The sequence below is a fragment of the Misgurnus anguillicaudatus genome, chromosome 7 (assembly GCF_027580225.2).
Source record: "Misgurnus anguillicaudatus chromosome 7, ASM2758022v2, whole genome shotgun sequence".
Classification (NCBI taxonomy): domain Eukaryota; kingdom Metazoa; phylum Chordata; class Actinopteri; order Cypriniformes; family Cobitidae; genus Misgurnus; species Misgurnus anguillicaudatus.
In genome coordinates, this window is record NC_073343.2 from 2142146 (window position 1) to 2155463 (window position 13318).

Consider the following 13318-nt stretch of genomic DNA (forward strand, 5'->3'; position numbering starts at 1 on the left):
TCATATATTAAAAAAATAACTCTTGGAGTCTTACCATGAGCTGCACTGAGGCATCAAGAAGGCATTTGTCACACAATGAAGCTTTGAGATAAATCAATAGACAGAAAAGTCCAAAAAGAGTCTCTAAACCAATAGTTTCATTCCGTTTTCTGCAAATCTTTACCATTTTTCAGACTCCAAACTTCTTGATATACAACACAGCCTGCTCTGACTGTGAACTCAAGTGTCAATTTTTACATGACAATAGCAGACACTTCAAAAACATGAAGTATCAATCAATAACATATATAACCAAAGCTTTAGTCACAGGTCTGCGTGGTACAGGTGTGTCTGACCAGAGGACAAACGGGAACCGAGCAGGTGTTTCGTAAGAATCTCTAAAACTGCCTTTCATTGGTGGATATCAAAGTAGAGAGGCTGAACTATGACACTTGACGGTAAAGTGTGGAGAATCTTATCTTTACAAGGAAGTGTTTATTTAATGGTTAAAATGTAATTGCCAACAGATCTAATGTGGTGACATAAGAGCAAATTTTGTCAATTAAAAGATGTAAATTTTGTGCCATATCCAAGATACTGTACAGTACTATAACCACATACAAGTACAATGAGAATAGGAAAGAGTACACAATTAAAATGCATATGTGACCCTGGACCACAAAACTAGTCATATGTCGCACCGGTATATTTGTAGCTATAGCCAACAATACATTGTATGGGTCAAAATTATTTTTATGCCAAAAATCATTAGGATATGAAGTAAAGATCATGTTCCATGAAGATATTTAGTAAATGTACAGTAAATGAACATACCATAAATATATCAAAATGTATGTATATCATTAGTAATATGTGTTGCTAAGGACTTAATCTGGACAACTTTAAAAGCGATTTCATTAATATTTAGATTTTTTGCACCCTCATATTCCAGATTTTGAAATAGTTGTATCTTGGACAAAAATTGTCATATCCTATTGTCCTATAAAACACTTATTTATTTATCTTTCAGATGATGCATACATCTCAATTTTTAACAATTGACACTCACAATTGACTGGTTTTGTGGTCCAGGATCACATTTGAATTAAAGGATTGTTCCAGATTCTAGCCCATAACAACAACATTTGTACCATAAGCACATAATTTAGATTTGCCCCTATTTTGTAAAAACAAAACAAAAATTGTGTTTCCAGTATGCAAAGGTAACAGTATCTTATAAAAAATGACACAGATGCTACTGGTAGATCATACGTTGTAAGATTTAACCTGAAGCATGTTTTAATAGAGTTCACCACTAGGTGGTGCCACTCTCCAAAATCTTTACTAACTGGTAAGTTCAGTAGATCTATTCTAAACCTTTTTGACTTTAAAGGGATAGTTCACCCTAAAATGAAAATTCTGTCATCATTTACTCATCCTCATGTTGTTCTAAACCTGTATGAATTTCTTTTTTCTGATGAACACAAAAGAAGGTATTTTGAGAAACAACAGCAGTAAACACACAGCAGACAGCGACCACTGACCTCCACAGTAGGAAAACATATTTTGAAAGTATTGTGATAAATGATGAAGAAAATATTTTGATAAATGATGGTAAACACACAGTTGACAGTACCCATTAAATTCCATAACATTTTTTATTCCTACTATGGAAGTCAATGGTCACTATCTGCTGTGTGTCTATCATCATTTCTCAAAATATATTCTTTGTGTTTATCAGAAAAAAGAAATTCATACAGGTTTAGAACAACATGAGGATGAGTAAATTATGACAGAATTTTCATTTTAAGGTGAACTATCCCTTCAAGGCTCCCATTGTCCACAACAATATTTACAGGCTCTCATCTCACAATTTCAAGCCATTAAAATATTATGCATCGGCAAACTAGTATTTTTGTTATAAAAATCACCACTGCATTAGATCATAACTCTGACTCGAGAAACGCTTTTATGCACGGTAAGCCTTTTTAAAGGGGGTTAATAGATTTTAAAGTCTGTGTTAAGTGATATTAAATATGTGATCCAAGTTTGTCACACCAACAGAAAAATGTGTAATTAACCACCCAGCCAAATTTGAATGATAAAAACGCCATAAAAAAGTGATCATAGTCTGGGAATGGGAAACATAAGCGCATTCTCTACTCTCAAACGCTGGGGGCGTGTCCGCTGTCGATGGTAAAACTACGCCCACATGCGGAAAAGCTGCAACAACACGATGATGGGTTGAACCATGATATGTATAATAAAGGCTAGATGTCTTGCCCTTGCTGCTGGCCAATGAAGGTCGACGTCTGCACCTGGCGGCCATCCTGTCTCAGTCAGCTCGCTCACTCGTAGCATTGTGTTAATGGTGCATGCTCGTTTTTTTTAAATAACCATAACTTGCTTAATTTTCTCCAATTTTAAACTGTTTGGTTTGTTATAAATGTCAGAGATGTATCTACGACACTGCATACTTATAAATAATGTTCATGAAACATGTTCAAGCATCCAGAATTTTAGCAACGTTAATAACGTTTGTAAGAAAACAAACCAAGCTGAGGGAGACAAGATGGCCGCCGGTGTTGAGACTCCGCTGTAAGACAACTAGCCTTTATTTTACATGCGTTAAACACCCCTGTTCTGATCTCTCTCAACTTCCAAATACCTCTACAACCTGAATGGATGCTTGTGGTTGTGTTAGGGGCTGGGCTATGCTCGGTGGCTCCAGCATGTCATCGAGCTACCGTTTTAACTCCGCCCAAATGATCCTAAACACAGAAAATGTGGGAAAACTGTTTAACGGTGACCCTCCACACTTCAGTACTGAACTTTATAATGTGTTAAAAAACAATTCTCTAAAAATGATAAAATAAAAGATGGGCCTTTTGATCTCTTTTCTATTGAACGTGCGTTACATGTTGTGGCCTTAAAGTCACACAACATAACCAAAGCCCAAATGCTTTATATTTACACAGCATTTGCTTATACATAACCCCAAAAATGAAACTGACATTTGCAGAGGGCCGTCGCTTGGTTAATTTTGATTATACGATAGATAGCGGTTTTAATCATTTGCGTTTTGTCATTTAATGAACGTGTCCTGCATGCAAATAATGTGGAGCTCCAAGAGGAAAGGATAAACAACATGTGTCTAATTGCCAGTGTGAAAGCTACATGTCCTGTTGATAAAGAGGCCACGTTTTAAACCCGCAAAGTCCTTTGTAATTGACCCTGTGGTGTGACAATGAACCAGATGTACTTGTTTATGTGTTTACACAATCACATGAGAAGGTCTCACCCTTTAATCAGACCTTATAAATAACAGAAATGTTTTCCACTGTCTTCATCCAAGTTGTAACTTCGCCAAGACTAAAATATCACACAGTCAGATAGAGCACAGCACATGTGTATTAAGAGATACAGTTAATCCATTTAATTGTTCCTCTCCTTAGTATTTGGGAGCTTATAGTGATGAAATATGGATGCTATTGGTCAACTACCAGTAAGGTTTCTGCATGCTGCACACTGTATATTGTAGACAGTAAGAAATGGTCAAAACAACCCATAGTGTACTTTAAGTGCTTTATTTTCGCACACTAATTTTGTACTTAATATAGCCTACTAAAAATTCATGTTTAGTACCTCTTAAGATGTTCTTAAGATTATCTAAGTGTACTTCACTGTGCTATTTTGAGACACCATGAATATGAACTAAAATGCACTTTGTATTAAAAATGTATTTAGTTAACACTTGTATTAAACTTGAACTCGACTTTCATACAAACATGGGTTCAAGTTTACTACAAGTGGTACCTAAATACATTTTTTAAATATATTTTTTGCACATTTTAGTTTATATTTATGGTGTCTCATTATGGGAGTGTAACACCTTTATTTTTAAGAGTGTACAGTAAGCAACGTATACCCCAAATACTTGCTATTCTCTTTCATTGTTGTCAGCAGAGACCAAAAAATAAGACCGTCTATAGAAGTTGTTTTACTCAGTAACTCACTCATGAGATCATTTTCTAATTGTAAATCGTGAAGAAAGTATTGTCATCGTCCCACAAATATGTGAAAATCCCTCACACCTGCTTGAATACGTAAGAACAGGAGTGTGTGGATGGCTCTGGGACACGCCGCGGTGAAAGTTTGGTCAGGGTGTTCTCTCAGGACCAGCCCGCCACAACTACGCAAAGACTGCCACTCGAGTTTTATTTAGACTGGAGAGGATTTGTAAGAACAAAGGAAGTTTATTCTGGGAGATCCTATTTGACTCTGATCAGCCGCGGTCCAAGAAAATCCCTATAACAAAACTATGAGGGATGAGGCTCGTCGATGAATGTGGTATTATAATTTCACAGAGCAAAAGGCTGACCTGTACATTGTTCAAAGTCCTAAGCTAGGTCATTAAATGGGTATAAAAATTGTTATAAAGATGTGATTTGTTGGTCTCCTATAAAGTTGTTCTTGTCTTAAAATTCTTACACTGTAAACAAATTATTTGCTGCCTTAACTTTTTCGGTTGAATCAACTCAATCAAGTCATTTCAACTTATTATTATTTATATTGACTAGAGATGAGTTGTTATAACTACAGATGAGTTGTTATAACTTATAAAATGAAGTTGCCTTTTTTAACTATATTTTATAAGTTGTAGCAACTGGTCTCTTGTCAGGATAAATAATAGTTGACATAAATAAGTTGACATGACTTGTAAATCTCAACAAAAAAAGGCAGCAAAGATTTTTTACAGTGTAGTTTAAACAATTTGCTGTGCAATTCATTTCAACTAACGTTGTTTTATTCTTTACTGTTTTGTTGTTATGATTAGTTGCTATAACTTTTAAAAACAAGTTGAATTTGCTTAAAGGGACACTTTTTTTTATTACGCAATGGCCGAAAATAGTCCCTCTGCTATTATTATATGAAAGTAACAAGGGGACTATTTTCGGGGCTGCGTAATATCATTGCGCCTGCTGCAGCCATGTTACGGCAGCAAAGTCCTTGATTATTACGCCAGAATGGGAGTATAGTTCCTAGCCATATCGCCCTAGAAAATCGCAACTTTTACGTTTCAGCCGATCTTAATACACAATCTAAGTTTTGAATGGGAAACATATCCAAACTCTTTGGTTATTTTTGAGCGCCATGCTAATGGTCTGGTCAGATTCAATGGATTGTGCTAAGCTATGCTAAAAGTGGTACCGCCAGAACCGGGGATCAGCTGAATGAATTCCAAAACATTAGGGGAGCTGAAAAAGGAGCCTATTTTCAAAAAAGTGGAGTGTCCCTTTAACTCAAGGGATAGATCACCAAAAAAAAAGTCAACATTCGGTCATCATTCACATATTTCTTCATGTTGTTCCAAACCTAAATGTATTCATTCTGCTGAACACAAGGAAGATATAATGAAGAATGTTTGTAACAAAGCAGATCTGGGACACCACTGACTTCCATAGTGGGAAAAATAATACTATGGATGTAAATGGTGCCCCTGGTCTGTTTATTATCAGTATATTGTACCTTAATTGGAAGAGCATTGCGTAAGGTCATGGCTTTAATAGAGTATGGAATATAATAATGAAGAAACAGAAATTCGGTTTCTTCTTAAAATACAACAGCCTGTTAATTTGTTTCGGTTTCCAAATAAGGCCTGTTGTGAATGTGGATATAAAAATAGTTCAAGGCATTCTTCTTAGCCCATCACGCTAAATCCCTCTAAAGTGCTTTTAATTTACAAAGCCTGTGGAAAGCATCCCTCTACAGCTGAAAGGGGTGTTAATCTATCTGGTTATGTGCGACTGTCCATAAAACTCTTGGTAATAATTCATCTATCGGTACAAGCCTTCTGCATGTTCCCTGCATATTATTTCCCCTTAACTCCAAATTCATTTACAATGTCACCACAGGATGAAGGTTTAAATAGTGAAACTGCACCCCAAAACAGCTTGTAGTACTATTCTGAAATCAGAATAGGACGATGCTTTATGATGTTATATAAAATGCCACAACTATATATAACCAGGTTTTGGTTTAATAAATTTGCATTTCTGCATCTTAATGGCTAACAAGTCCAGGCCAAATACGCTTTCAAATAACCAATACCTCTAAGATTATCAGTTGCCCTCTCTCGCCATGATGCATCAAACGGCACCTTTGCAGAATGTCATTTCTATGTGTCAGACATGCGGGATCCACTCCTTATCCTGTGGAAAAGCAGCACCTTCTTTGCCCTGACATTTCTGTTGGAGCCATCCATCCACCACAACCAGGAGGTGTTGACAGGGTCCTCTGCGTCTTCACTGGAAGTGACACTGTTGTCCTCTTTGCAATGACAAAACGCAGACGGAGCTTTGAAAATCGAGAATAAGAACAATGAATGAATTACCATGATCTCTCACCTGCCCTAGAGGCCTTTTCCTAACACTGCATAACCTCTTTTTGTTTATTTATTTATAGTGAAAGCAAAAGCAAATAACATTTTTATCAAAAGTGTCTTACAGTGCATTCAAACTATACTTTTTATAAGCATGTGCATTTCCCAGGATTCAAACCCATGGCCTATGCATTGCTAGCACCCATTGAGCTGCATGAAATCTAAACAGTTCGCTAAAGCTTTATATTGCAGCACACAGTAAAACATGAAAGAAAGTCACACAGCATCCATTTCATCCCTGTCTGGTAACACATCATTGCACTGTCATCTTCTCATTCACTTCTGCACATTTATTTTAGTAATAGCCGCAGGGTTTATACTGTGGAGTCATGTGCATTCACATAGCTGGTGAACAGCAGGAGATATGGAGTAATGCCAAAAGCAGCAAAGTCGAATCCAGGGAAAACACAAGCAGCACACATTCCCGTACCCATCCCTGGCTGCTAGATAAGAGAGCGGTGGGCTTTTGAAACGTTTATCAGTGCTCGATTTAGGTTGTCCAAAGCTTGCAAAGCTTTTTAACACAAAGGAGCCTCCGCAATGCCCTGTTGTCGTATAAAGAAATCCTTGATACAGAAATCATCAATTTTTCAAATGCATTTGTATAGACAGTTTCAGCGGCAACAACGTTGTTGTTTTTTTTTTGTGACCAAACTTGACTTCCGGTAGACCTCCTCATAGAACCAATGACAACAGAGCCCTTCTAGAGTAGATTATTTTTTTAAAACAAGCAAAATAAATAACCAGTAGTAATTTTACTTTGTTCAAATCATAGCTAAAGCACTTCAACCATCACACTGGGCAACCATCGCATGTGTAAAATTTATGTATAAAACGTTAGACAGTTTCGGCAGCAACAACATAAACAAATAGCTTTTGTGGACTAAATGCATCTTCCGGTAGTAGACTTACATATTGAATCAATAACAATATAGTCCTTTAAAGCTAGTTTATTTTTGATAACAAAAAACGTAAATTAACCTTTGTTCATATATCATAACGCTGGCTAACGTTACTGTATAAGTTACAATTTTCATTTTACATTGAAATCTTGCCTGGCTGCCAAACCTCTCCTCACAGTTGTGATAGGCTACATGCTCGTCTTCAGTAAACCAAAACATTTTATTATATTGAATTTTTGACAAGGTATTTGTTTCAGAGGCCAGTTTAGTCAGACTGATTAATAAATACAGACCGGAAGTTCGGTTCAGGCGCGTAACCGCCCTTACGAAAATTAACCATGTTTTTTACAGGTAAAAGTGTAGTAAACATAGTTAATTTTCGTAGAGGCATGAAAACACACTGAATCTGATGAAACTTTCTTTACAATGTTAGCTTGCCTGGTTGCCAAATCCGCACACCGGTGATCCACGACAACTGTCTCCCCTCGTTTTTTGGAAACAGAAACATTTTTTCCTCAGGTATTTGTTCAAGAGGTCAGTTTAGTCACTTTCCAAACCGATAAACAAGAATAGACCGGAAGTTAACCCCCACACTCGTAACCGCGGCAACGCACGTACATCCGATAATAGGCTTGTTCATCTTCATAAGGTGCCGCTGGAACTGACAGGCGGATGACGTCAAAGTGCCGTGAGAGCGAGACGAAATTACACTTCGTAATGATTTCTCGAATCGCTCTCGCGGTACTTTGACGTCATCCGCTTGTCGGTTCTTGCAGCGCCGCATGAAGTCGAACAAGCCTTAAAAGTACTTTTGTGTGCATGACTCTCCATTTTCAGTCAATAGATAGTTTTATAACAGTTACATTGATTTAATTACAAAATCTATACCAGCTGTATCAATCCTCTTTCTATTTACTGTAAACTGGCGTTTGGAGAGAACTGTATTAATGTCATCAAAACAAACACTGGACTAAAAGGTAGATACAAACAGGATTGTCCTCTTGGGGACGTGTTTCCCTCTATATCTAGTCATCCTGTAATGTTTCTCCACCCCTTTCAGTCCCTCCTATAAACTTTGTAGCATGTTGTAAGAGACAACAACAGGAGTTTTTGTTGGCTACATCCAGCATTTTCCTGGTTCACTTTGTGCCTCACGTTTGAAAGGAGTGCTTGGATCTGCCTGACGTATTTTTTACAGGTAAGACATTACATTTTTGTTAACCATGCCTGAACAGAACTATCAAAGTGATGTTAAAATAGTGGATTACAATTATAGTTAACTTAATACTTTAATCTACTAATTTATTTAATATTCACATGATCTTTTCTATTGCTAGACATTGTGCTTGGTTTAGAAAATAAAAATACAGAGATAAATAAAATACACAACATACACAGAGGATGTGCTGTCCTCCAAAAAGCTAATTTGCATGCTGAACTGAAATATCACACTCAGAAAATTTGTTTCTATGCAAATGAGTGAACTGAAAACATACAATACTTGTGTCTGTGTGTATCGTTTACAATTTTTATTACTGTACAAACATTACACGGTGTTTTCTTTTTGCTCAGGCTTTTGAAGCTGAATAAAAGGCAAGTCTACCTTTTATTTAACTTCAAAACATCACAGACGCTTGTGTTTACATAAAGCTGAGCAGTTTCACTGGATCACAACAGTGGATCCTTCATAAGTAGGCTACTGGTTTTAGAGACTTTAAACTGGGATTAAGGGCATTTTTTGGTGACACACTGCCCAGTCTGACTTTCGCTGTGATATTTTTATCATTCTGGCTGATGCTTGTTTATCCAATGTTAGAATCTGGAGCAACTTAATAAATAAAGTATCATGAAAGATCATAAAAGAAGTCCCACTTAAAAAAAAGTTATCTGGTTGACTAAAATTTTTAGTTAATTCAACTTGACACAACAATTTTTAAATAACTTTTTAGAGATAATATTTTTAATTAAAATTAACTCAAAATTTTAAGGCAACCAGGGAACTTACATTTTTAAGTTGAACCAACAAATCATTTTCTACAGTGTAAAAGCAATATTTATGATATCTGTTCTGTGTCTATATGTGTAAGAATCAAAATGAAGTTGTTCACTTAAATTCTTCAACTTATACCTGGCATGTTTATGACATGTGAGAATTATAATGAGTTTTGGCACATTTTCAGTAAAGCTGTCTGTGGTTGCTATCCACTTTCATTGTCTCATTCAATGATAGTTCTAGGAATCCTAGGCAAAGCATAACCAATCTTAACACTACCATTAATATGATATAGTGAACTTCTACAGTTCTCTTGAGCCTTGTCTCTTTAATGCTCAATTAACTTGATGAATATGTTGCTCCCAGAACAAATCAGAGGGTGTTGATACAGATCCATGTCCTTCTGGGAATATAGTCAATACATATTAGCATCAGTAAAAATAAAACAGCACCTCCAAGACAGTTTCGCAACAATCAATAATTATATGCAACATAATTTTAACGAATATAAAGAAGAAGATGATGTAGAGGGACTCACAATAAAGATTGAAGTGCTTTCTTATTTTTTTATGTGTTATGCCAGGAGACACATTTCCACAACGTGGATAATAAAGCAAAGCAAAGACAAAGTAAACTCAAGAGCAAATACCATAAGACCGTATTGTTAACAATAATGCATTAGCTAACATGAACAAATAATAATCAAATAAATAAATACATTTATATCTTTATTTTTAATTTTATATATATATATATATATATATATATATATATATATATATATATATATATATATATATATATATATATATATATATATATATATATATATAATTTTAACCTATAATGCACATACAAATAAAAAAATAAATACCATGCACTGTATAAACTCATAAATCCTTAAAGCACTTTGGTCTTTTTAAAGGGGACAGAGAATGAAAAACCATTTTTACCTTGTCTTTGTTGAATAATGGTAGTCTACCCACATTCACAAACATACAAAAAGTGCTAAATATGCTAAACATCTCAGTCTCATAGAAATTAGTCTTTTAGAAATGTCAGCCAGAAAACTGAAAATCTGAAAAACTGATGCTTATGACATCACAGGCATCTAACTGCCCCTCCACTTTAAAATAATTGACTACATTTTTTTGAGTGGCAGCAAAGCCTGCCAATTAGTAATGAGATTGCAAGTTAAGCCAGTAGGGGGAGCCAAATAGGTGCAAAACCACTTGTTTAAAATCCCCCGCCCTAATAGAGCTTTATGAGAGAGGTTTTTAGGAAGCTTCTAAGGCATTACAGACCCAAACAAAAAAAATGTGTCTACATGTCACATCACAGAACGAGGATAAATACTCCGTTCAATCATTCTATGTCACCTTTAATATACTGTGCAAAAGTCTTAGGCCACCACCACCACCAGACCTTTTGTTTTAGAAGTTTTAATGTCCATCCATATTTATTTTTCAATCTATTTTATTAAGATACAAACAGAAAATACAGGAAATATGTAAAAAAAATGTAATTTTCAGGCCTAAATGTCTATTTTAGCCATCGTCTTTGTTTAATGTGACCTCTCTTGGCACTAAACACATCTTGAGAGTTTTTGAGCAGAATGCAGTAAAAAACAAATTTCTTTAAAATTAGGATTTAAAGCAACACTATGTAGTTTCCATGTAAAAATTACTTACAGCTCCCCCATGTGGTTGAAAAGCGCAACAGTGCCTGGTATCAGACACTCTCTGCAGGCAGGGGAAGGGGCGGAGCTGTGTTTCCTACCCTCCACCGCCACTTTCAGAGTCTGCTTGTAGCAGCTAGGAGGCTGCTCAGGTTGCAGCAACAGTACAATTTGTCCAGTTAAAAGTTGTTCTATCACTGAAATAATTTTAGAGAAATTTTTTAAAGGTAAAAAAAACTACATAGTGTTGCTTTAATTTTATTTAAGTTTAAGAGATCCTTCAGTTTCCTGCTATCGGTCAAGTGGAAGGGGAGTTTACCCTAAAAACTTGACAGATCAGTTTACATTTACAGTTTCTATACAATTCTATATACACATTTTCTGTATTTTCTGGATGTATTCTATTAAAGAGACTGAGAAACAATAATATATATTCACTATAACATTGCAAAAACAACAAATCTAATTGTCACATGGTGGTTTGAACCTAATTTAATACCTTTAAAGCACTGTATAAACCTATATATCTTTAAAGCACCTTGGTCTTATTAAGATTCTGTCCAATGCATAAATGTAAACATAAATGCAATAGGTTGGCAAAAATTTTTTACTTAGAACAACAGTAAACAAAAAGTCATTACAACACTCTAAAAATGGCTGGGTTATTTTCCACCCACAATGGGCAAACACTGGACAGAACACGTGCTGGGCCAAAAATTGACCCAACTGCTGGGCTATTATACCCCATGGTTGCATAACAACAACCCAACATTGGGTCATTTTAACCCAGCACGGGGTAATTTTTAACTAAGCATGTGTTCTGTCCAATATTTACCCATTATGGGTCAAAAATAACCCAGACATTTTTAGAGTGAAGTTGTAAATCTACTCGATGTTTAAAAACAACACCAGTGGGTATTTGGTTGCAACAGCACACTCTTGAGTGCAAAAAATGCTTTTAAAAATATATCAACTATACTATTAAACTGAGCCACCTTTATCAAAAAATCTAATGTACTATTAATGCTGTTTCCTGAAACAATGTGTTTTAAAAGTATTTCTCTTTAATTTCCCACGAAGCACAACTACAATAAAAAAGCACCATAATCTCCTGAAATCCATCGACTCTGCTTACCCGTGTCTTCAATCTTGACTCTCACCTTTGGAACCCAGCAGGATGGAAAGGGTGCAGCACATGACACGGTCAGCGATTCGGAGGGCGTCCAATATTGAAGTGAATCCGCAGGCCAAGCGCAACTTGCAAGATCTCATCATCAACTTCTCCCTCATCCTTATCTGCCTCCTGCTTATCTACATTATCGTCTTGCTGATGTAACACCAAAAGATGACAACCGGCCAATCAGAAGATGAACTGGGATAGATCTTAGGGCACTGAAGTTCCTAATGATGATGCAACACATGTCAATTTTCTGAAAATGATTGCACTGATTTTATGTTTGTTGCGTTTTTCCTACTAAAGGCTATATTTGACCTCTGAGTTAGTATAACTCATATAACTATACTGTAAGAGCTGTTTTCCAAAAGCAGACAGACACGTCTTTCACACTGATGCCCAAAACATTTTTCTTGTAATTGCGGTGTTGAAATGCAAAATTAATAAGCCAGCCTCAGAAATTATTTATAATTCACCGAGAAAAAAGCATGTGGGCACTGGTGTAAACTACTGTAGCTTGTACATTTAACACATCAATGTCTCTTCTTGTGAAATGGTCAGAGAGAATGATATAGAGATTATACAGATATTTTTAAATCTGGTAAACCAATAAAGGCAATGTTTGTTTTATGTTCTGATTAAATGTTTTAAACAAAAGTAGTGAGATATGAACATCATGTTCAAGTCATTTTATGATAAGCAGTTATTTTGCTTGTAACAAAACCTCCTAGTTTTACATTGAGCGAGAATGGGCAATGAAAAAGTCTATAAGTTGTAAACTTCATAAGCAAATTTTCAGCCCACTGGTATACGATCAGCATCCGATGGCATGACTTATTATATAAATATTATAATGTTCATATTGCTACAAATGGATGGACATAGCGGAGATCACATATCACGGTGGCTTTGAGGTAATGGTTAGAAGATAAATAAAATTTAAGTCTAAAGATTTGGAGCATCAAAGTAATAAAGATATAAAGATTATATTTTCACAGAATGTTCTTTACATTATGTAGGATGATTTTATGATAAATCACAAAAAATGACTAGCTGGGTTTTCACAGACTCATTATTTTGGACACGTGTTAATGGACATATATCGCAAATTGCTCTTTTGCAAGGTATCGTTTATAATAGACAATATAAT

The 13318-nt window shown here is 35.6% G+C and overlaps 2 protein-coding genes across 13 annotated transcripts in view; one reads left to right on the forward strand and one right to left on the reverse strand.

The window, feature by feature from the left end:
- Positions 1-6336, reverse strand: part of ros1 (c-ros oncogene 1, receptor tyrosine kinase) — a 30797-nt gene extending 24461 nt beyond the window's left edge. For 4 of the 11 annotated variants that reach the window (XR_008635739.2, XR_008635740.2, XM_073869254.1 and 1 more), the window contains exon 1: positions 35-978. Coding sequence is in view for 8 of the 11 variants with exons in the window: in XM_073869254.1 (XP_073725355.1) it covers positions 35-166 (132 nt within the window). In the remaining 3 variants the exon portion in view is untranslated. Of the gene's footprint in view, positions 1-34; positions 979-6090 lie in introns of those variants that run through there. The other 7 variants (XM_055171882.2, XM_055171885.2, XM_055171884.2 and 4 more) reach the window with 6 other exon arrangements.
- A 1844-nt stretch (positions 6337-8180) lies between these two features.
- On the forward strand, positions 8181-12840 carry pln2 (phospholamban 2). Of its 2 annotated transcripts, XM_055171902.2 has the most exons (3): positions 8181-8300; positions 8384-8521; positions 12075-12798. In XM_055171902.2, exon 3 carries the CDS (start codon positions 12172-12174, stop codon positions 12328-12330), a length of 159 nt encoding a protein of 52 aa, XP_055027877.1. In that variant the 5' UTR covers positions 8181-8300; positions 8384-8521; positions 12075-12171; the 3' UTR covers positions 12331-12798. The 2 variants fall into 2 exon arrangements, with proteins under 2 accessions (XP_055027877.1, XP_055027878.1); XM_055171903.2 differs by having other exon boundaries at positions 8196-8521; positions 12168-12840.
- Positions 12841-13318: the final 478 nt, after the last annotated feature.